A 25,483-nucleotide genomic window follows, 5' to 3' on the forward strand; every position below is an offset into this window, starting at 1 on the left:
TGAGTGCTTGGAACAGCAAACAGCCAGCATCATATGCAAGCGCTTCCAGCTCTTTATTTTTGTCATCTGTGAGTTATCTAACATGTTTACCCTGTAGAAACAGGATCTCATTTATCGTTACACTTTCTGGGGCATAAATGTGGAAGATTTTGTTGAACGTGTACTGTTACTGCGCAGCACAACCTGCCCAAGCTCAAAACCCAATACATCTCACATCTAACTTGGATCAAATGCAAAGTGTCAGGTCAGGAGGCAAAATGGCAGGTCAGCTTTCATGCAAATGGCTTTTACCATGACTTATACCACTCCTTTGGGAAGGTACAGCAAGGTTTGCAAATCCAAAGTACAAATTAGAGCAAGTGTCTGATGTGATATGAACAAAGGAAAGGATTCCATGTTTTTCAAATAAAACAACCTTCGATGCCATATCCAAAAGCTCCCCAAAATAATGTTGGTAACATACCAAAACATTTAAGGTTGCAATCATTTTTTTTTTTGACTGTTTTTAAAGAGAGACTAGAAAGTATACAGTCTAGGCACAGTGTTTAGGTCCCACACAATCATGAGGAAAAAGAAAAACCTTCAAAAGCAGAAATTTTGCCTTCAGAGATTAAGAAAAAGAAGAGGCTTCTCAGCTCCTTGAGCATTCAGTGAGCCATCCTATATGAGTCTTCAGTGAGATAAGATAAAGACAGTGCTGGGATGCGATCAGATTCATCCCCAGGTTGAACACTTCAGCTTTACTTCCTCAGTAATCTCTAGTATTATCCGTAAACTTGGAGTCACAAAATGATTTTGGGACTAAACTCTCCTATGTCTGATAGCACGAGGCCAACAGCTCTACATGTGCCTGACCATGCAGCATACAGCTAACGGTGATTCCTCCTCACCCATCCCCTAGGGAGCCAGCTACCACAGGGCAGGGATCTCTACCACACCAATAGGTGGTAATACAAATAGGGAATCATAATACTCAGCTTTGTCTCCCTTAAACCTCTTCACAGACCAAACTCTTACTTGAGGACAGTGCTACCCTTACTCTCTGCACCACTCAGCGATCTCGCGTTCAGATGCATTTTGAGATGTAAGCAGTCAGAAGACAGTATTTGCATTACTCACATTACGTTTTACTGACACTCCCATAGTTATTTGCTATCCTTCAAAACAGAGTTTAAGTTTATTAGATGCCAATTAAGAACTACTGACCATGTAAAGTAATAAAAGTTTTCACATCAGTATTTAATAAAATGCTCTCCTCTGTTGCTAACAGGTGGGAAACCTACTGAAAATGAGAACTAGTTAATTATGAGAGGTTTTAGCAGCCAAAATACCAAAAGTCACACAAACTTTATGTGATCGAGCATTGCTATTACATTAATTTAGTCTAAAATAGACTTTTTGAGGAGCTCATAAAACTATTTAAATATTTTTCTATATTTTATTATAGATTCTCTAACCAAAGAAATTTGAAAATTTGTTGCAAGCTTCAAACTAAACTGACTCCCAACTTCATTTTCCTCTCTGTGTCTGTAATTTATGTACAAAGTTTAATATAAAAAAAAAGTATTGCATAATGAGTACACACACATACTCCTGTTATCTCACAAAGTCTTTGTCTCCATGCCTTCTGCACATACAAAATGGGGTTTGTTATAGGCTCAAAACAGTCTAAATAGCACAGGGCTTTGGATGTCATTAATCAGCTAAATTCTTGGTTCTACTCTTATGTGAACATTGTTGTTATGGGCTACTTCATGTACCACTTTTTTATTTTTTGTGCATTCCAGGTGCAAGTGGTTTAGGTAACTTTCAGATAAAAATACATCAAAACCAGTTAGTGAATCTCTGGAAGTGTCTGATGCTGCGTATCACATTCCTTGGAAGAATTTTCCTGGTATTACAGGAACAGCAAGGAGACTGACCATCTCTGAGGTTTTGGCAAAAAGGATATCTCTGATTCTCTGAGTCCTCTGTTAGCAACTTGAGGTCCAGGGTGCAACTTTGGATTAGCTCATCCAGTTTCTTCTCTTCCTGAGTCAGTTCAGTCACCTCCTTTGTGAGGCCTTGACGCTGTGCCATCATGCCACCATCCTCTGACAGACTGCAGCCCCTACAAACCCAAAGAACAAAGACACCTTTTGAACATTTGTAAAGCTGGACACCACGCTAGAGGAAAGCAAAAAGGCAGGGTTTTACACTGCACATCAATTTCTTAGGCCTTTCCTCCTAAACCTGCCCATGGTGTGTCAACATGAACAACACATTCCAGAAAAAAACAACAACAACAAAAAAAAAATTTATCATGACAACACATTTCAAGATAGAAAAGTAGAATATTACTAAGCATTTTCAAAATCTTGCGTCTAACTCCCCTCTACTTTAACTACACCCTGAAAAAGACTGAGGAAGACAGTAGGTAAAGATGCGCACACAAAAACTTCTTCCACCTGCAGAAACAAATTAGTTAATCCAGTAATCAGACAAAACGTGGGATTAATTTCCTTGAGAAACACTATTTATACACTGAAAATATGTCCTAATTAACTGAAAAAGAAAGCTTTGTCCTGATAGAAGGCACTTTGGACGATTGCTTGCAGCAAAACGTTAGAAGGGAAAGTGGGAGAAGAATAATATTGCTACCCTATAAGAGAGTGAAACCAGCCAGGAGGAATGGAAAAGGATAATGAATACTCACATCCACTGAATGTTGTTTTTGGATTTTTTCTTAATGAGATGGATGCCTTCCAGTACATTGGTGATATCGTAAATCCTCCTTTTTTGCACCTTGAGGACCTCTGCCGCTCTGTTCAAATCTAGGACCCCATCAGGAGATTGGCTCAGCAACTGAATGAACTTCTTTGTAAGAAGTCCAAGTGATGTATCATACCGAGTCTTTTCTGAAGGAGATTTTGGAGCTTGGAGAGAGAAGAAGAAAAAAAAAAAAAAAAGACAAATCAATTTTCTCATTGGTTCCAAAGGTAGTATCCAGAAATGAAAGGATGCATATTACAGACATTTCTTTCATATTAACTAAAGAAATCTCTCAAACTTCTGCACTGACACAACTTACCACTGGGTATTTATTTGTATTTCAAGATGTACTTTTCCAAAAATCACAGGTACATGAGCAAATACGTGTATTTTTTTAAATGCAAATATTTCCATTAGTCTGACGGTTACATATAGCAATATTCTACTTCGGCTTTCACTATGTGAATTCTTAATAGTATTTTTAGTATCTATTTATCCTGGCAGCAATACCAAAAATCCCCCTATGACTCTCCTTCATCCGGCTGATAGCCAGCTTTCATCAGGGTTTGATTTTCCCCTCTTGTAAGATAAGTGTTTCACATGCAATTGAGCAGGACTTAGGTGTACTTCAGTGGGTGAACAAAATGACAGATTCTGTCAGTGCCAGACTCCACGATTTACAAAATGCTCAAGTGAATTAGATGAGATTGACATGAGATGCAATTTATAATCATAATTTCTCCATAAGCAAACAATGCTCAAACAGGGCAAGAGCATCCATTTCTTTTAAATGAGAAGTCAGCAAACGGCTTCAATCTTATAATTCGCTGCTTTCACAGACAAGTGTAGCATCAATATGTTTAATAGATGAGTTTTTAAGAGTTTAAATATATGGATCAGAATAATTTCTAATTCTGAACGTTCAAGGCCTTTGTGTCAAGGGAAATAAGCCAGACATTATTAGAAGCCTGCTGGGTTAAAAGTTTCCCTGTGGTATGATCATCACTGTTAGCAAAACCTTTATTGTACTTCTCAAACCTTTCACTTGCTTTAGGTTAAGTGAAATACTGCACAGGATGGGTCTTAGGCTGATCTGGTGGTCATTTCCATATTTTCAAGATTCAGGTCTCACACTTAATTGAGAAAGTCAGTCTAAACTGAAATCCCACCTGAAAGTAAAATTTTAGACTGCCACGAAATATTTTTAAGAATATGATGGCTTTTCAGTGAAAACCAATTCATTGCCTGCTTGCAAAGAAAGCCACCTGTACCACGTTCTTTGGGAGATTCAAGGCTTGTTTGTACTGGGAAATGGAGGAAGTCATCTCAGTTAAGTGGCATTGTGCATTTAGAGCACAGTGTGGGTTTTGTTGTTGTTGGTTTTGGTTGGTTGGTTTCTAAATTTGGGGGTTAGGGAAAAATAAGAGGATCAGCATAAGAATGGCAAGAGGCTACTTGACCCCCCACCTCAAATGGCATGTGTTCCTGCTCACGCAGCAACAAAGTCCTCTACACAGCCTTATCAACACTGCAGCAGTATCCTGTGATCTGAATGGTATATTGAGCTTCTGTGAGAATGCACTTCAATTTAAAACAGACACTAAACAGTGGCAGCAATAATCTAGCTGTATTGCAGGGAGAGAAGACAGATCAGAGGCCACAGACAGCACTGAACATTTAACATTGCTGAAGCACAACTACCGTTCTTTGCAAATCCCTGCCTGGGGAAATGAGCCCTGCCAATCACCTGCCATAACTTTAGTCATTGAAGAAGTGACTTCCCTGATTAGCCTTGCCTCATAACTGATTTGATCCCATCATAATACTCTGATTCTTCAGTATCTACCTCTCCTAAGAGTACCCAGCTAGATGCCCTTGGCTGAAGATGGTTCCTGGACCAAAGAAGCAGGACAAATCCAGCAGCCAGGAGCCTCTGCAGCCTCTCAGCAGCTCTCCACCGACCACGCAGCATGTTGCCTGGCTGCGTGCTTGAGTTTGCTGCACGTGCATCCAGTTGAGGACAGCAACACACACTCTCTTTTACCTGGGTGATGCAGCACCTTGTACTGGTTTGCTTTGATCTCAAGCTAGGAAAATTGAAAACCCTGTGCCATATAGCGTATTACAACTTCCCTTACTTTTTGGACTATCTGGACTTCTTGTTGCCGCTCTTCCTTTCCCCTTTGGAGTCTTTAGTCCTTCAGCAAGGTACTGGTGGCCACTTTCTCCTAGCTCCAGCCTTCGTTTTGCCTGTTAAAGAAACAAGAAGTGTTAAGTAGTGTATTTCACATTATCTAACAGCATACTGGGGCAACGGGAAAGGCAGAGAGCAGTGACCTTTTCAGAGCAAGGCACTATTTCCACACAGGTTCTTAACTCTCATTCATCATGAGGGAATCTGACTATTTACTGTAATCCTAAAATGGATTCATTTCACTGACAAAGGCTAGACTGACAGATTCGTTCGGAAAATTCAGCAGATTTTTAGATTTTAAAAGCTACGTAACCGTCCAGTACAGACTTTCTTAAATACATATGAAACATTTCTACCTTCACGAGTTGAGAATGTTTCAGTAAGAAAACCAAAGACAATCTCTCAAGCACGTGTATACATATATATATATATATATATATATATATGTATGTATGTATGTATGTATGTACACACAGAGCTACACTTCTACTGAAGTATTAGTAGTATTGCAAGCTAAGTTCTTTCTCCATTTGAAAGGATGGCTTTGAGTGGACCGGTTCCAGTAAGTCCCAACATTATCAATCTTCCATCTATTAAATTCTACACATAACAAGAGCAGCATTGGACAACTGTTCTCTGCATGTCAGCAATTTTTGTCTTTGTTGAAAGCACAACTGCTACATTTATTTCACATTAACTTGCAGGTTTGCATTAAAGCTACCTACAGAAAAGCCAGGTGGAGCATGAGCAGTATCAGAAAGATGATGCCTGAAGATCAGCTGAATGTTCATACAGCTCAAAGGCAAGCTGTATACGACACTTTGAATTAAACAACAACAAAAGAAGAAACTACTGAACTATGTAACACACAGACAAACTGCAATGAAAACTACTACCAATATGAATTCTGTTCCTAGACAGAAATCCAATCTGCTATCTTTGGAAACAATTCAGTATTCTGCCATATGCCTCAAGTTACTGAAATTTAATCTGCGGATGTTTGTTATCCTAACAATAGAAAGAACATTACCTGGGAAGATAGAGAAGAAAAGAAGAAAAAGAAGTTCTATGTCAAACAAAATTTAAACAAATAACTGTTTCTAAAGAATGCTGTTTATCCAATTAGGTTGAATAATTCAGAGTATTTTATTTGCTTGCTCTTTAGACTTGTTGCAGAGTTGCATCATATTCCTCAGCGAAACAAAAATAATACATTTTGTTATGGATTTGTAGCCAGCTATTTCTGTACTGGACAGTTAGTTTCCGCATTTTCCTTTGGATCTGTGACCTACAGAAGGCTCTAAATACTTTACATGCATTTGGTTTCGGATAGCTGGCATCTTTTTGCTGGACTCCATTTGCAAACCTCAAACTTATTAAAAGGCGAGTTAAAGCAGATGAAGCTCTTATAAACCCACAGGATAACAGCATGTGCAGGGTGCTCAAGCCACTCTTCTCTGTTTTGTGCAAAAGGGTGAGGGACCAAATCATCAATGACAGGGCTAAACTGAGCTACCTGCATCCTTCCAGCCAGCACAGGCACCATGCTCCTGCCCTCAGGTGGCCCATCAGCGGCCAGCTTCTAAAGGCATGAAACAGCTCTGTTTGTCTCCGTAAGACATCAGCTCTGTAATCCAAGGACACAGATTTTAAAAAGGTCAATTGCCGACAAATGCATCCAGCTAATATGTTAGATGATGTAATTGGATTAAATTAAGATTACAGCTATTCCACAGGGAAAAATACTTTTCACGCTTTAAAAAAAAAAAAAAAAAAAAGTGTTTTTCCAGTCTGAGAACTCAGAGAAAAGGAAGGAGGGGTGAAAATGGAATAATTCAGGGCGTGGGAATACCAGGCCAAAGGGATACAATTAAAGATAAAAGAGAATCTCAAAACCAGGTGTGAGAAGGAGGGGAAATGCTAAAGACTAAAAATTCAGAGATTTGTAGCAACTCTATCCATCAGAATTAAAACTCAGGTTTGGACTACACATCAAAACTTTCTGTCTGAACTTGTTTTGCAACACATTAGCAGTATTTTGCCCCTGCTTTTGTGGTTAAGCACAACTTTCTTCTGTGAACTTCAAATAATCAGGTTTAGCAGTCGGAGAACATAAACAGCATCCTTTGGGCTTGTGCTGCTGTGCACAACCATCTGTGTATGTTTGGGGGTGTTGCAAACAACATGATCCTGATGGTCTCACTATAGAGAGAGATACAGAGCAAAACATTGTAGAAGAATTTAAAATAGCGTAGTGAAGTTACCAAGAAGCAATTTTAGGAAACATTTTGGAATGTTTAATTTCTGGCCAGATGTTGCACGTCACTCAGCAAGTACTTTCTTCCCCTTCCTGTTTTACAAACTTCATAATTGATAAGATCCAGGACTGAAATGGTACAGTCTCTCGCTTTCTTTTTCCCCCATTTACAGACCAAAGATTTTCTAGTGCCTTTTTGTTGCCCTAGAGTTTCTGGGTGACTCGCATTTTTTCCCTCCCATCTCAAAAATTATTCATAGCGCTTTCTGATACCAGAATTCCCCCCTGAGAAATCTCAAGATCTACGTTCAGCAAGCAGAAGAATCAATAACCCTTTTAAAAATCTCAATTAGCATAACTTATTTCTCCTAGAGCACTATACTCATTATTTGCATTATTTGCACAAATTTGCATTATTTGTATTCATTTGTGCTGCTTGATCAATTGTAGCACGCAAAATCTTCTGATGCAGTATGTGGGACCTGATCAGAAGTACCAAGCCAAGCAACACCAGCACAAAGCATCGCAATGAGAGAGAAAGATAGGAAGCACAGGCACCAAGAACTTTCCAGTGACAGAAAACTTGAATGCAACAAATGGAAGTCAGATTACTCAGGAGGACTGTAAAAGGATCATAAAGTACAGAGGGCAATGAGCCAGGTAAAGCCAGAAATTGAAACATCCAGCAAGAGATGTGAAAGTACAAGAAAGCATGCTATTCCTCTGAACCAAACACCTACCTAACCCCTTGGTAGGGATACAGAAAGTTTCCATCAACTGTTTTGACGCCATTTCTTCTTCCAGTACTACAAGCAACTGCTGCTATGGATACAACTATGGATCCACTGCTCAGTGGAGACTGCTAGAAACAGGTGGCACCTCAAGTCTACCTGTTACGCTCTTTTAGCTTCAGTCCTTAAAAGAAACAACCAAACCAAACCAGATAACTACCACAATTAACCTCTGAGACAAATTGCAAGGTCCTCAAAGGAACACTTGTCCTTATAAGAAAATGGAAGATTACTCAGATAAGTTGAGTATTTTCAAGTAGGCAGTCCCTGATACAATTCACTTCACAATACTGAGACAGTCTGAGAGATTAACTTGTAGGAAAAGGCTGGAGGCAGGTATGCTTACAAAAGACCAGAAAAAGTGTAATTTATCGTAAATTGAAAAAAAGGGGTAGAGAAAAGGTGCAATCAGGTGCAATCCATACCCCATCCCCTTCACGGGCCGCTCTGACTCAGAGCCAGCTGGCTGTAAGGGGCCACTGCCTGCAGACCACCTCTTCGTCTGCGCCCTCCCTCCATCCCTGCAGACTCCTGGTGCCATCAGCACCCGACTGCAGGGCCCTCCTCAGCCTCCACGGGGAGCTGGCTCAAGGGGTCACAACCAGCAGAACTGTAACGCTCCTCCAAAATGCAGCAAAGAGTTTTCGCTTGGCCCTGGTAGGTGACTTGGTGCAGGGCTGAGTGGGAGCAACGGGCACCTCTTGTCCCTCTTGGCATTTCAGTGGCTTCGTTTTCACGTCGCAGGGCAATCTACTTCAGTTCTTGGGGAAAGAAACTGGCACCGATTTTAAGAAGTCGGAGTGCTGGTTACCTTGTGAGAGCAGAAGAGAGAGCAAAGTGCTAAGCATTAGGGAACAGCCAGCACGGGGTTTTGTGAAGACAGCAGAGGAGGAAGCGCAGTGCTGGGTAACAGCTAGCATTGGCTTTTGGAGGCTGAGCTGTGTGAAACCAAAGCCTCATTTTCTTAGAGAGGGTTTGTGGGGAGAAGCAGTAAAATGTCATCTTATTCTTTCCAGTGATAACACCATGAGGCGTAACTTTGCCAAACTATGCAAGTTGAATTTTTTCCTGCTAGATGTCTCCCTCAGCTTTATTACTGGACACCAAAGAGTTGCACAGTCTACAGGAGACAGACCTAAGGAAAATTACATCACTTGCATTACCCTCTGGAAACCCTTTGTCTGAAATATTCCTACACCCATTATGCTTTTGAGCAGGTGCATGACATTTCACAGAAGGATGATCTCAGTCAGACGTATGGCTTTCTATTCCCTGAAAATCCCAAATTTACAAACACTTGGAAAAGCGCAGTCAATACCCTTTCAAAATAAACATGAACGGTCCAATTTCATTTCAGACTACGAGTGCCACAGCTCTTGGTCCTGACCAGGACATCTCCCAGGAGGTCCCATCCAAGGCAGGATGCATCTAATTCCCCTTCTTTAATATATCCTAGCAGGCCATCAGGATATATTAAGGAAGCAGCAGTCTCATTTCATTACAAAAGGACAAAAGTTGAACCCAGAATAAGAGGAAAATTAAACTGGGACAAAGTCTGCTGAGATGGGGGCAGAAGATTAAATGACTTACTCCAAGAAACCAGGATTAGGAGCTGCAAAGCAATGCCAGTTTGGGGTTGTCTGGGTAGGGTAAAGAGGAAGATTAGGAATGACCAAGCATGGTGAGGAGTAAGCTGCGTGCACTACGCGATTGCTGCTGGTGAGCTTGGAAGCAAGTCAGAGAAATGTGTCTGAGTGCTCAGCTGGGTCTCTGCTGGTGTCTCAGAGCGAGGACTACAGCGAGCAGGTTAAGTTAGGGCAGACGACTAAGCCTCGTGTCATTTCTAGGAGATATTACAATTGCTAAGGGCAGATAAAATGGCAGCTGTTCTGGATGTTACCACAATGCTGATATTAGCGGGGAGGGGATCCAAGCCTATCCAGAGAGCACAGATAAATTTTGGCTGCAGTGAGAAAGCCTAAGCACAGCCACTTTAACAATCCTCATGCACTTTCCATAGGCATTCTTTCACAATTTCAGAATTAAGCAATCACTTAAAACACATTTTAAAAGCAGAGGTTCTGAGGCATGAATTCGAGAAAGTTGTTCCAGAGGTTAGGAGCTGCAAAGAAGAAAGCAAGCATCTTACTTGAGAGGGTAAATTAAGCAGGAGCTTGAAGAGGAAGGAATATAAGAGAAGAATCAGAGAAAAAAGACACCTCAGGGTAAACGCACAGAAATATTCATAAGCTAAGAAAATTTCTCTTCCACTGAATGAAGAGATGCAGAGTGTGCTTTTTGAACATGTTCAAATTAACCTACTGTGGTATGCAGAGAGCCCTGAGTGCCTGCCAGAGGCCGTACCAAGCTAAGGGCATAGCAAACAGTATGCTTTAATACCAGGAGAGACCAAAAAATGAGAAAAGGGGCAAAAAGGAAAGCAGAAGAGCTCTCAGCAGGAAAGTGGCTGAGCTCTGCAGAGCAGCTCACAAGTGAGGTCAGCAAAAAGATGCAAGAGGACTATCAGAGTGCTGCCTTCAGGCTCCTAGTGACAACTCCTTGGTTTGGACCTATTTTTGTTGAGCAACAATCAGCTAAGTTTGCAATCCAAGCCCCTGGAAGGGAGAGGGATTTCAGTTATCCATGAAGAAATATTTACCCCAAAGGTCTACACAGTTACCATTAATTTGTACCATGCTACCCTTAGTTTCCAGAGCAAATTCTGACAGTGTAAAACCATAAAAGGGCATTTAAGAAAAGAACTGGGAAGAAAAAGGAATAGATTGAAATTAAACTAACTGAATGTAAAAAAAAAAAAAAAAAATCACAAACAAAAAAACCCACAACCCTTAAATTATGCTCTTAAAAAGGAGATTCTGAAAGTCCTTTCAAATCCCTCCCAAAATATTCCTTCTCTGTCAAAAGTATGCATTCCCATATTACCCTACACAGAAGAGCAAGAACAAGAACGGCGCTTTAATGAAAATATAACATCAAAATTACATTTCATACATTGCCCATTCACTGGGCTGAGGTAAAAAGCATATAGAAAGATACATAAAAATAGTGCCTTTAAAATCGAATACATTATAAAACCAACATAAGGAAGAACAGTAGTTTGCAATATTGCTACTTATTTAACTGTATTACTAGTTGAGTGACAAGCAGCTGGTATTTAAAGTAACATTAAAAAAAAAACATCTTAAATCAAGTGAATGTGGTTTTAAAAATTGCCCTAATAAATCTATTCTAACACAAAAGCCTCAAATTTTCTTATTGGAAAATAGCAACTGGAATAAAAAAGAAAAGAATCCCTTCCACAACTCCAATTTTTGTTTCCTAAACTATCAGCCTATTGGGTATCACGTTTTATAGTTTTGACTGAGATAAATACTAAGGGGACTTTCTTCTAATATTCATCTACATTAAAAACCAAAACAAAAGAAATGACTGTGAAGCTGAATAAATGTTTGCTTTTAATATAGATAAGCACTAGGAGAAAGTCTCCTATGTATGTCTTAATTAGGTTTACAATTCAGTAAGAGGCACCTCACATAATTATCAAACTACATTCATCTGCAGTCCATACTCACTATGCATTTGACCCTGAGAGCTGAAGGCTGATAGTGTTACACACTGGTGAAGCTTCTTCCAAAGGCCTTAATAAGCCATCCTACTTCCATCGATTTTCAATTTTCGTGATTCCCAGAGAAGTATCAGGGGTATCAAGGAAGCCACGAACTATAAGCACTTAAACACCAAACCATAAGACTTATATTTAGCTCAAAAAATTCAAATGTGGGTGGCTAAGTTTCAGCTGCAGATCCTTGTTTGAAAGTAGGATACAAGCCAGGAGAACCTAGCAATGGCTTTCAGTTCTCAGGTTGAATTATGCAGAGGTTGCTGCCAGAGAAAAAGTATGCAAGTATCATGACTGCCTCCCAGTTATTACTGCAGAACATCATACAATGCCATTTTAACACCCACTGAAATGAATACATTAGCTCTCAGATATGCTCAGCAGTTGCAGCGCAGACAGCTCATGCCTGCAGTAGCTGCAGCGTGCAGTAACACCCTGCACCTCGTCCTGATGTGGTAGCTCACGCTGCTCACCTCTTGGTCTTGTCTGAACAGAAGAACATTTTCAACCACTTGTAAATGAAACAAAATGACTTTAACCAAACCAAAAAAGTAGTGAAACATAGCAATGAAAAGTAGCATTCTTCCCCTAGACCTACAGCTGGTCATTTTTCCTGAAGGAGGATTATAATCTCGGGGCACTACTGAGTTTTGATTCTCACTTTGATGCCTTGTAGGCAGCTGACCTACCATAAGGTCAAGGTATCTTGCATTCACCACTGTTAATAAAACTAAGTTAAGTGAGCAACCCATCTGAGGTTGTTCATTTTCTGCTTACTCATCAGTCTTTAGTGCCACAGGATCAGGCTATGCAGTGTCAGGCTTGCGCTCAGTATATTAGCCACTGCTAAAACGTTCATCACCTTCCCCCACAGTGGTGCAGCACTTTGTATCTTCTTTGCACGAAATTGGGAAGGACAATACAGTGATTAAGCAAGAAATAAACCAAAGCGTAAACCATGTTTCATGCCTCAGACCAACAGAATTACACCTATGCTGCATAGGAAATGAATCATCTGAAATCTTTCTATTGCAAATTTTTTCCGCCAAATATGAAACAATTACTTGTGACTGGAAGCAATGGCTTTGCACTGCGCTGAGCTTGAAGACTTCAGTTACGAACTCATGTTGAAATGAGAAAAGTTATTTTCAGGAAACTGCACCCAGTTTTCATCTCAACTGCTTAACTGCCCAAGGTGAGGAGCTCACAAGTCTCTGAGTAATCCTGAAAATGGCCCGATGTGAAAGCTACTCCTTCATCCCAACAGCTGCTAGAGACCCAGCTGCACTCGCTTGGTTGACGTGGAAGCTCTAGAGACAAAACTTCCAGAAAATGTACTGATGGACAGCCATGACTTATTGCAGACACAGAACAGACAGACCAGGGTCTCGTGGGGGAATCCTGACTATAGGCTTTGGGGTGGGTGGGTGCAGCCGGACACCCACCACTGCTCCCATGGCTAGGCTGTTGTGGCAAGGCCGGTCCTTGGCCTCCAGCAAGCTTTAACGTCAACACAGCCCTACAAACTGGTGTCAAAGCTGCCAGCCGCTTGTGGGTCTTTGTTCCTAGAAACACACCTTCAGCAAGACTGCTGCCTTCAGGCCTCAACCTGGCCCTACAAACTGGTGTCAAAGCTGCCGGCCGCTTGTGGGCCCTGTTCCCAGAAACACACCTTCAGCAAGGCTGCTGCCTTCCAGACCAGAGCTGAGGGGTTTTCAGTTGCAGATCATGTCAGTAATTTCTCACCACAGACATCCTTTGAAGAAAAACAAGTCTGTCATAAAACAGGCCTGCCACTAAACTTTAAAACTGACAGCAAGCAGGTGGGGGGGCCGGACATGACTGACGACAGAGCAGCAGCAAGAGAGCCGGTGTAATTTCTTTTGATTACGTATCTGTGCAACAATTACACTGACATACTCTTATGGTTTCCACATTAGCCAGCAAGATAAAAGTAAACCAAGTAGGAAATTGTTAGTTCAGATTCACACAGTGTGTGGATGTGGCACCAGCTCTACAGTCGTCTGAAGAGCTGCTTGCAGTATTTCAGCCCATCACATTACTTTGAACTTTGACTGGTGAGACCAGAACTGAAGTGGAACAAGGGAAATACATCTTCAGTATCACTCTAAAGCTGGCCCAGAGAAAAATAATTGTGAAGCAATTGGCATTAAAATATACTCTGCAGAGATTGTGATATCTTTTGTATTTAAGGTCATTTAAAAGTATTTTTTCTCTGTTAAAAGTCATTAACTTCAAAGTGAGACTGTGATTGGATTAGTTCCATCAAGTGGCTTCCACCCTTCTTGCAGAAATTAGCACAGCTACTTCGAAAAGAAAACTTTTCAAACACTATCAGTTGTCTAATCAAATTGTCTCCTGAACAAACAAGCCCTGGGAGTGGTTAGAAAGGACATTAAGAGTTAGATAATAAGGTAGGATGAACTTCCTTGGAGGAAATTCCAGGAAATGCTATAAAGTATCAGGTATATAAGTAAAAACTAATGTAGTTCTGAAATACTGGGCATATATGTTAACATAGTGATCAGGAGAAGACTTAGCCTTTAGTTACAGAACACTGATGTAGAATACAGTCATAAAAGTCTCTAGGATGACAGATTTAATGAGATTTAACACTTACAAAGTGAAGATGCTCACTACACTCCACAGGAAAGAGGAAGGAGCATTCCCCTAGCCACAGCAGTGCTAACTCTGTGTAGATGCACTGTAATGATGCAAGACTGGGCTTGCATCACAAAGTTTGCTTGCTAAATTGCCAGCCTAAGCCACAGCATCTCAAGCTTTGTTTTCCTTGGATACAAGATGCATAAAGGAAAGGATTGTGTCTGTGGAATTGTACCAATGAAGTTTTTGGAGTGCAAGTTTCCTTGCCCACACAGGTCTGCAGCTCGAGAGTTCCCCACCCCAACACCCCAAACCTTCCTGCACTCCATACCAAACACGCTGAGCTCCAAAGGACAGCACTGCTTTACCTACTGACAGGTGACTCACAGGGACCCAACTAATTTTGTCATTCATTTATGAAAGAACACCCGATAGGAGCCATATGCAAATGCTTCAGAAACTATAGCAGAAACCTGCAAACTAGAAGGCAGTAAGTTTTAAATACTCGGATGCGTATCAAGTTCAGTATTGGGAATTTATGTCCCCAAAGGAGAAACCTTTCTAAAAAAAAAATATATATATATATATATTTTTTAAATCGACACCAACTCACAAACCTTGACTCCATATTTTTAACTCTCTGTCTCAGGAATGACAGGTCTTACATTTAACTACTTGTTCAGTTAATATAATTAGTTATGTGAGGTCAGATCTAAAGCAGTAAAATCTTTTATTTTGAAGTACTTCCTTAACCTAGTTCTATACAAGTGTAAAAACATACAGCTGGATTTCTCAAAAGTAATAAATGTACTTTGAAACAATTTAGGGTGATAAAGGTATTATATAGATTCCAAAGGACATTGGGAAAGTTGACAGAACTTTCAGGATACAACCTGACCTAGATGGGATGCAATTATTTGCACTGTATAGTCAGACGTTGAGAAGTGACAGAGTCCTAAGCATGGACTGTAATACAGGATAGTTGTGCAAATTATGTAAACTGTGGGGGTATTTTTTCAGCTCACTTCAAGTCCCAACATTGTCCTAACAAACAGTGAGAAGTTATATTTGCATCTACAAGTAACTATAATGCAGAGTTTGCATGGAGAGATTGATAAGCCGTTCTCAAAGTTTTTATTAGGTACAGTTTTGAAAATGAAGTGACTAGTATCACATCAAAACAAAAACCAACATTAAGTAACCTTGAAGAAGTTAACACAATAAGCTCCCCCACATACCAAACATCAGAGTAACAAAAATAAATAACAAGTGCCATGCAACACAGTTTACATATCCAAAAAGAAACTATGCCTAGAAGCAATCACAAAGAAGGGCCCAAATCGGCAGAAGGTCACAGAAATGGTCAGTAGCATACAAAGAGAAAAGGTAAGAATCACAGACAGCAGAACCTGGAGACTCCAGTTGTGGTTGACATCTTAGATCAGGAGCAAATAATGCCATCAGAAGATTTCTTCACAGTACATTTCTTTGCCTACACACTTAATTGATTTCCACACAGCCTGGGTGGCTAAACTCTAAGAACTGATGATCTTCCCCAACACCATGTCCAAGCAGACAGCTGTTCTATATATCCTTATTACACTAGCCAGTTTGGCAGTAGACAGCTTACATGCCACAAAGATAGCAGAATTCTTCATGTTTTAAATTCTGTGTAATGTCACAAAGAACAGCTAATCCACATCCTACCTCAGCAGTATTTTATACCTATCAGCCACAGCAAGGAACAGAACAACTTAAGAGTGCTGGCAAAATGAAGATAAATTATGTGGTTCAAATGATAAGATTTACTTATTCCCAGTGACAGAGAGAGAGAAAAAAAAAAATTACAAACAACAGTTCATGAGAAAAGAGAACAAGTGTTGGTAGACTAAGCAATTTTCACATCTTTTCTCACATCTGGACAAATTCTCTCATGCCATGGACAGGGCAATCTAAAAAGCTGATGTGATAGCCTAATTTATAAGATGACATTCAAAGCAGATGTGCTAACACAGGGAATAAATTTATTGTGGGAAAGAAGTGAACATTGCTGTTCTTTTGCATATTATGAAGTGTATTTCATAAAATAACCCCCTTTTGGTTCTGGTGAAGGAGAATATATCAGGTCATAGAGTTGAGTCAAGCAAGGACATATAAAAAATTGAACCAGTCATGATCATTCCACTCCATTTTGTCTTCTTTACTGTATATTTCCTAAGGTAAACACCTTGAGATGACTTCTCCAGAAAAAAAAAATTACTCCCTTTAAATCTGAACTTTAAAAAAAAAAAAAGCATTTTCTCTCTAACACAGCCTTTGATCAAAGAAAATAATCTGACTTTCTAACACGACTTCCTACGTACCACAGACCACTAGATTACTAGATTTCCCCTAGTTGCTATGCAGTTAGTAACATTAAACTACCTTCTAACCAAGGACAGGAAGAGATTACCAGGCAATGTCAGAATTTGTGCTAGGAGAAAGCTAAATGAACAAGCACCTGTCAGGAAGGACCATGCACACAGTTGCTCTCACTGAAGAGTGAATAGATGCACTTGCTGACCTCAAGTCTATTTAATATGAAATTATAGAGTGTAACTCTTAGCAAGACATTCATTCTGTCACAGCTTGAGAGTTTCAACTCATGATTATTTTCCCCTCATTTAAAAAAAGTTCAATTTCCACTTCAGTTTTGTACTGTTTCAGTTTCCAGCAGTAAGTTCTCGATGTGCTGAAATTCAATAATTATCTAAAAAAAAAAAAAAAAAAACTTTTTACACTACAGCCATCTGACAGAAGAGCTGAGGCAGGAAGGGACCTGTGGAGTCCACCTAGTTTACCTCCACTGCTCAAAGCAGGGGCAGCTACAGCAGGTTGCTCTGGGCTGTGCCCAGTTGGGTTTTGAGTATCTCCAAGGATGGAGATGAACAGTCCCAGCTCTCCTCGCGTGTCAGATGCTTCAGAGCCCTAATCACTTTTGTAGTCCTTCGTTGGACTCACCCCAGTGTGTCCAAGTCTCTCCTGTACTGGTAAGTCCAGAACTGGACCCAGCACACCAGGTGTGTCTCACCAGGGCTGTGCAGAAGGGAAGGATCTTCTCCCTCACTAGCGATACAACACCTAGTTCAGCCTGGGAGGCTGTTGGTTTTCTTTGTTGTGAGGGCTCATCTCTGGCTCTTGGTGAACCTGGTATCCACCAAGACCCTCAGGGCTTTTTCTGCAAAGCTTTTTTTCAGCAGGTCCTGGTAGATGGGGTTATTCCTCCCCAGGGACTGGACTTTGTACATCCCTTCGCTGAACTTCTCAGGTTCCTGTCAGCCCCTTTCTCGGCCTGTCAAGGTCCTTCTGAAAAGCAGCACAATCATCACCTGTATCAACCACTCCTCACAATTCCATATCCTGTGTATCAGTCAAGTTATCACTTAATATTTAATAAGCAAAGTACTGCTCAAGTTGCACAGTAAAGCATTTCGTTCAGAACTCAAATAATTTTTGCTGCACTATTTAATATTTAACATCATCTTCTATTTTCAACATTTTCCTTTATGAAGAGTAGCACTGAATTGTGTATGTTATTCTAGTACCAGCTCCACCGTTCGCAGAGGCAAAAACACCCCTTTTTATGTGCCTTTTCTTGCGCATCCCAGGATGCAAGCCTCAGAGCCACCATCCCTCAGCACTGCACTGGAAGCTTGTGCAGTTGCTTGTCAACTCCTGACTCCTCAGAAGTGCTGCTTTCCAGGATACAGGCCCTCTTTCATAAAGCATAGCTTGCATTCCCTGTTCTCTGGCATACAACTTTGCCTTTGGCTGTATTAAAGACACAGTGTGTTTGAATGAGCCTACAGAGCAAGTTGTAAGAGTCCCATTATCATTTACTATTCTACAAGCAATTACTATCAGTAACAGTTTTTTGTTTACTTTTGGGACAAAGATGAAAGCCTACCACAGCATTGAGATTAGTGCGAATACTCACTGGAATCAACCAAAAGGACCCTTTTCCTCCTCCGATGTGTAGCCATTTTTTAAGCCAATGCCATACTGGCAGTGTTATATTTTTTTAAACCAAAATGATTCATAAAAATCAAACATCCTTCTTATCAATCTCATTTAAATGTCAGATATCTATGTCTTCATTATCTTTTAACTTTCAGTTGGTGATGAAGAATATTAGGAAAATAAGAAGGGTGAGCTGGAAAGAACTGGCTGTTGAGAATTTCTGGTAAACATTTTAAGAAACAGAACAAGCACTTTTTGCAGTTCTGTGTACAGAAGAACTCCAGTCTTCTAATTGCATGCTACTTAAACCCTACAGAAAGGCTTATTTCAAGACTGTTGGGTATCCCCAGGTTTTAGGGATGCCAGAACAAATCTGAAAGAGCAGAACACGAGCAGAGAGGTGAAAGAGACAACGCTTAGGAAAAAAGCAGAAACTCAGGTATCTATTCATAAGCTTTAGTTTCTATTCATTGCAGCCTAAAGTCCAGAGAAAGCCCATTTGGCTTCTTGCACTGCTGCCTTCATCTTCTTTCCCTTCCTACTACCTGCTTTGCTGTATAACCATGCAGTTATTAGAACCATCCATAGGCAATGGACAGCTAAATGGGATTTTCCAGAAGCCTGCAGAAGTCTTCCAGTGGAATCTAGCACATAAATATCACCTATTAAAGACTGCACTAAAATTCCTTTCTTTAAATAGATTTCCTTCTTCAAAATTATCTGTTCAATTCAGGCTTGTAGGTTGTTCCACAAATGTACCTTAATGTATTCAGAAGATAAATGACCACATGATTTAATTGTGCCTTCTTCACAGGAGAAAAAAAAAAAAAAAAAAGAACTTTTTTTCTTATGATCAGTACACCTTGATCCTTTTCATTTTCAAATGCAGTTTCATTTATGAGTCATCATTCCCTTCTCACACATACACTTTTCAGTCTCTCTTCTTTATTTCATCTTTCTCCTCTTGTTTTAGTAAAAGCTGTAGGTAGGACAAATTAAAATAGCAAGTTTCACAACTGGACATGAGACATCCTTAAATTTAGATCAAATGAGCCCTCCCAAAGTATACAGGCTCTTTCCAACCAGACAGATTTATAAAAGTTCCATATAATTATAGAAAGGAATAGGATCAAAAATAGCCTGTATATGATAGCTTTTCTCAACAGTATGTGGAGAGGGAGATGGACAGCCTTATTCTCTTAGCAGCAGGAAGAGGGGGTAAGACAACTCTGGATAGCCATTGAGAGACCCCATAGGCTTCTGCAGGCTTCCTAGGTTATTAAAAAGCCTGGAGTTTGGTAGATTCTCAAAACAAACAAGCAAACAAACACACCTCATTTCCGACACTAATTATTATCCCAAACATAATTCCAAACGATATCAAACTATAAAACTAAGATTACTCGAGAAAACTTGACATTTCGCTACCTGGTGTTTCAAATTCCTATTTAAGGTTAAAGAAAAGAACTTTCAAGACAGTCTTGGCAGAATCCTGCCTTGCCAGACATCAGTCTGTCGGAGAAGCATAAAACAATAACAGGAAAAAAAAAAAAAAGAAAAAAAAACACTACCGTCTTGCCCTGACATCCGTAACTTCTACCCGTTCAATGAGCGCCTGTTGACAATAGCAGTAAGAGTCTTCTTACTCATGACTTCCCTCCTACACTTCGCACTGGCAAGCCCTCACATTCTCTGTGCGCACTTGGAACAAGTTCTGCAGCACAGCCCCATGCTTTCCACAGCAAACTGGAAATTTTGCGTCCACTTGAGGTAAATATATTTTATTGAATTGAATATAAAAAGTAAATATGGCAGAGTTACAGTGTTCCTTGTGTAAAAAAAAAAAACGAATTCCAAAATAAATAAAATGTGAAAGCTATGTAGCAATCTTACTATCCCGCAAATGTTTAAATACACAATGGCGCTAAAGAAAGTACCGGGAGAAAGATGGAAATTTTGGCAGCTGCTCTGGAGAGAGCTGAGGCTCTTGGCTGTGGGCAATGTGCAGAAGGATTGTGAGATAAACATATCTGAATTTTTTTGCTGAGGTAATCAATAACAAAATAGTTGTTTGAAGTTAGGCTACAGATTAAAGGGATAACTCCTATTGTGCAGCCCTATTGTTTCCGGCTGTCTCTAGAGTTGGTTAGTTTGTTAACTCCACGCTAGTTGACTTTGAACCACTAGTTGTAAGTTAATTTCCTTACAACCACAAAGATACACCTCCTTTTACTGCTAAGCTGAAGGTGAAATTCTGCAGCGCATGTTGGTTATAAGAGCTGAACTCTGCAGTGGCTTGCAATAAACCAGGTCATGGGTGCAGACCGGCTCCATCTCTCCGCTTGAGGGAAGAGGAGGGACTTTGCCATGAGGGCAGCCACAAAACTCAACCTTCCTTGACAAACTTTCCATATGACTGGCATTTGTTACAACTAATCTGACCAGAAGCTCTTGGAGCCTTCCCACGTTTACAATCCATGCGAGATAAGCCCCTCAGCTGCAGCTGGGGCTATGGGCAGTAAAAACCATCCTAATTGATATCTCCACAGATTCTGTAACCTCCCATGCAAGACCACAATGCCTTTTCTTTCCTCTGTTAAAAATCAGTCACTTAAAGCCCTGCTTGGGGAGACTGTACCTGTCAAGGCAGCACAGCCAGTCCTTCATCAGAAGGTACTTCCTGAGAGCAATGATGCCAGAAAAGGTCTCCAGTATTATAAGCTCACCCTACGTACATAACTTCTAGGCACCAGTTACATTTATATCTTCACCTATTTCAATGCCAGCCATCACACTGTAATTAAATTAAATGTAGCCTGGGAGCCTCAGTCAAGGACTGGAAGCCGAGCGTACAAGATGCAGCATGAACACACGGCTAAGGAAACAGATTCTCATTTTAAGCAGCTACTGGCTTCCTCTGTGAATCGAGATTGTGAGCAACATTTTCTCCGTGTGCTCACAAGCTCCTAAACTGCTCCCAAACCTGTAAAAGCTGAAAAGTGGAGATGGGGAATGTGTGTGAGACAGCTTCAGTCCTTGGGCATTGCTGGCAAGGCACCGACAGCTGCACGTGCCCTTACTGCTTAGGTTCCTGAGCACAAATAATTTTGTGCCTATTTTTTTGGAGAATCATCTGTTGGATTGTCATTACACACAACTCCGCATGCTTCTAGGAGGTGCTAGGGTCACACATGAGGCAGAGCTCTTGGTCTGCTGCAGCAAGTGAGGCATCGCACATGGCACCACGGCAGCACTGAGCTCAGACACATCCCAGCACTCGCAACTGAGGGTGCAGCTGGGCACCAGCTCCCCAGCCAGCCCACCTGGGCAGCTCGGTGGGCTGAAAACCAAGGGCTCATCCTGTGTTAGCTTTCAGCTGGAGCAGGTCCCCCATCTGGCAGGGAGGTGGTGGGAACCCCCAATCAGAGAGGGAGGGCAGGATGACCCCCTTGGTGACGGCTGTGTGCTTTACCTTATGGTGTGAAACTGCGTCCCTGGATTCTCTCTTCATAAAATGACAGAATCATTAAGGTTGGAAGAGGCCTTCAAGTCCATCTGGTCCAACCACCACCCTACTACCAATGTCACCCACTAAACCATGTCCCTATACACTACATCCAAACTTTCCTTGAACACCCCCAGGGACGGTGACTCCACAACTTCCCTGGGCAACCCGTTGCAATGCCTGACTGCTCTTTCTGAGAAGAAATGTCTCCTCATTTCCAACCTGAACCTCCCCTGGCACAACCTGAGGCCATTCCCTCTCGTCCTACCACTAGTTACCTGCGAGAAGAGCCCGACCCCCAGCTCCCCACACCTTCTTTTCAGGTAGTTGTAGACAGCAATGAGGTCTCCCCTGAGCATCTTCTTCTCCAGACTAAACACCCCCAGCTCCCTCAGCCGCTCCTCACAGGACCTGTGCTCCAGGCCCTTCACCAGCTTTGCAGCCCTTCTCAGGACATGCTCCAGGGCCTCGATGTCCTTCTTGTAGTGAGGGGCCCAAAGCTGAACACAGTACTTGAGGTGCGGCCTCACCTGAGCAGAGTACAGGGGAATGATCACCTCCCTGGTCCTGCTGGCTACACTATTCCTGATCCAAGCCAGGATGCCGTTGGCCTTCTTGGCTGCCTGGCACACTGCCAGATCATGTTCAAGCAAGCATTGATTAGCACTCCCAAATCCAGGAAACCCTTTCCATCATGGACGGGCTCCCAGTGGCACTGGTCCCATTCTCATTTCATCTTTCCCTTCTTACCCCAGCAAGCAATTACACTTACCCTGACTATGAGAGGATTATATTTCACTTCCTAGAACATGGAGATAGGAAGCAGAAGGATATTTTAGTTTCCAAGACAAACGGCCATGTCCCTGCTGCTGAACTGAATGGAACTAATATGTTGGTCTGGGGTGAGATGGTGAGGAACAACGTGAAGACCTTTGACACCCACCCACGTACTGCAGATCCCTGTCCCGACTGGGTGACTTTGTGTCTCAGTCCCAGCATGAAACTAGATCATCAGAAGGATCTCAATATGGTAATTAATGCTTGCCTGTATGTTATTTTGTTCAGTAACACTGAATAGTTTACCAAGCAGCACAAGTGTTTAATCATATCGCCCAACTATTGAATTTAGTATGCTGAAAACAAGGCTTGCTATTTCTACACTACTTTCAAAGTGTAACAACGAAGAAATGGGAAACATTTGTCAATAATATTACTCTGTTCTCATAGACAGAGTTTCATCTGTCAAATATACTACAGAAAACAAGGAGAATAAGGCTAATCAAATGCTACCACCTTTCTTCCTCTCTCTTATTGCCTCTCCTAAGATTGACCACATTTGTGGTTAAATGCAGGGAGTCGAACTTCCTATAAGCAGTGTCGTTAAGGTTCCAGATTTCCACTGTGGTTCAGCCATATCACAGCTCTGGAAATGCATACTGGTTCACGTTCAAACCGCTACGTTAGGTCTTAAAGGTTAAAAAAAAAAAAAAGAAAAAAAAAGATTCCATGCTGCAACTGTGGCAAGTTCTTACCAGGACAACCTTGCTGACATAACTGCCTAAAGGAAAGGGATCTTAATATCAAGCTTTAAAATGTATAAATATATATCTACTTATTGAGATATATGCATCTCAATATATATATTGATATATAATTATACAAACACACCCACATATATATAATCAATAAATCAATAAATATCTGTATCTATATATCAATCACTTTGTTGAAATTGCTAGTCTGAATGAAAATGCTTAGTGAAAAGACTGACATGAATTCATCCTGCCAGGGGAGCTACAAACAGCTAACTGAACAGAAGCAATACTAGCACCTCAGGATCCCCAGCAGGGACTAGAAGGACTCCAATTTGTCCCCTCAGAGGCTCTCAGCAAGTGAGTCTTGAGAAGATGCAAACTCCACAAACTCCAAGCATCTGCATGATATGCAGGTCCCTCTGGAGAAGAGAAGCACCTAAGTTTATCTTTGTCAACGGATCTGCTCATTACAAAAGGGACGTTGAAGCATGCTGCTGTTGGGCCATTTTTCTGAAGAGAAAAAAATCAGATCAGGATACCACAACCACGTGACGGTAGTCAACGTAGATCTAAGAAATTCAGTTTCAACTCTGCCTCTGACAGCAAGAGCAAACTAAGTGGAGGCTGAAGTTTCTCTACTCTATACACAAGAAGAAGGAAGTGACTACTCATGGCCCTGATTGATATTACTATCAAAAAGAATCCAGTCATGCATGGCGTGCACATGCATGAACAGAGAGACCTAGTGACACGTGCACAAAGATCTCCCCCATACAAAGTGCTGCTGCGTGAGTCCTGACCTGCACTACTCCTTCAGCTCAGGCTAATACATTGACTAAGTTACACTCCACTTTTTTTTTACTCAGAGAAGAGCAGACCATGGAGCTTCACTTTTCATTCATTCACTCTTAATTCCAGATTCTAACTCAGAAGAATATTGCATTTGTTCTGTGCTGGGGCTCATGCCGTGCAAGCCCATGCAACCATGGAAGGCACTCAAACGTAAGACATAAAAACAGAAAACAGCATCTCCGACATTCAGGGAGAGGTGAAATACTTGCAGGTGTTTAGTGCTACTTTGCAGGGGGAAAAAAAAAAAAAAAGATACATTTGCATACTATTTTTGCATCATTCAAAGAGTTTGGGGCTGAATCTGGACAATGTACCTCACGGGAGCTCTTCAAGAGGAAAACAAGCCTCCCAGATGCTGGCATTCAGGTTGTGCCTGATCTTCTAAGCATGCCACAATTGCAAGACACAAGTGGGAAAGCCTGGGATGCACTGGTGGGCAAGAACATTCGTTTGGATCTTTATGTCAAAATTCCTGTGGTATTGTACTTTTATGAGAAGTTCAAGAAGTTTGAAGCAATTCAAGATCCGTTCACGTCTACCATTTCAACAAGGCACCACTATTGAACAGTTCAATAACCAAGCTCAAGTATCTGATATTTTTAGCTAGATATACTATAACATCTCACAGATGCCTGGAGTTTTCTCCCTGCAAGGTCTGAAGGAGATTCCTTCCTTCTCAACTACCAGTTCAGCAGAATTTGGGGGCTGCTTTTCACATGCTCAGACAATCGAACTCTTCAAATGGCTGGGAAAGCCACATTTCTCCACTTCAAATGAAGTGTTAGCAACAGATATAATGCTTGCCTGGTACAATTGGTGCTGCTTCCCCCCCAGAAGAATTAGGAACATGTGTTCAAAATGTCACTGAGGCCATCAAAAGAGCTAAAGGGTAGTCAAGAAAACAAAAACTGGACAAATCTGAAAGGGGGGGGAAGGCTGAAATTTTAATCCCTTCTTACTATACACTGAATGATTCAGTAATTCCCAATTCACTTTGAGGCAAAAATACCTGATTTGGGCCTTAAAGAAAGAGTGTGTCTTAGTCTCTGCATTGCAGATGAGAACAATCACATTTTGCTTGCTCTGACTTATTGCTAAATTGATTATTCTCCAGGACTGGGAAAGAGGGAGAAAGGAAGGAGATGGTAATTGTCCCTATAAAATTCTTTAAGAAGATGAAAGAATTGAATGCATCTTACTTTTCCTAGCAACCCTCTTTCCTAATTCAGAAGCAAGTAAATCACACTCAGGATAGTATCCTGAACATATGGCTTTCTCTGAATAAGGGGAATTTGCCTGCCTACAAGCCTGCTTTTCTTTTCTTCTCTCTCTCT

At 41.1% G+C, this 25,483-nt stretch overlaps 1 protein-coding gene across 3 annotated transcripts in view; it reads right to left on the bottom strand.

Moving 5' to 3' along the window:
• Positions 1 to 25,483, bottom strand: part of E2F3 (E2F transcription factor 3) — a 43,622-nt gene that overhangs the window by 6,427 nt on the left and 11,712 nt on the right. For all 3 annotated transcript variants that reach the window (XM_032183093.1, XM_032183095.1, XM_032183094.1), the window contains exons 2-4: positions 4,890 to 5,001; positions 2,696 to 2,915; positions 1,952 to 2,110 (exon numbers count right to left, since the gene is read on the bottom strand). In XM_032183093.1, coding sequence (XP_032038984.1) covers positions 1,952 to 2,110; positions 2,696 to 2,915; positions 4,890 to 5,001 — 491 coding nt within the window. The remainder of the gene's footprint in view (positions 1 to 1,951; positions 2,111 to 2,695; positions 2,916 to 4,889; positions 5,002 to 25,483) is intronic.

Source organism: Aythya fuligula, chromosome 2 (genome assembly GCF_009819795.1).
Source record: "Aythya fuligula isolate bAytFul2 chromosome 2, bAytFul2.pri, whole genome shotgun sequence".
Lineage (NCBI taxonomy): Eukaryota > Metazoa > Chordata > Aves > Anseriformes > Anatidae > Aythya > Aythya fuligula.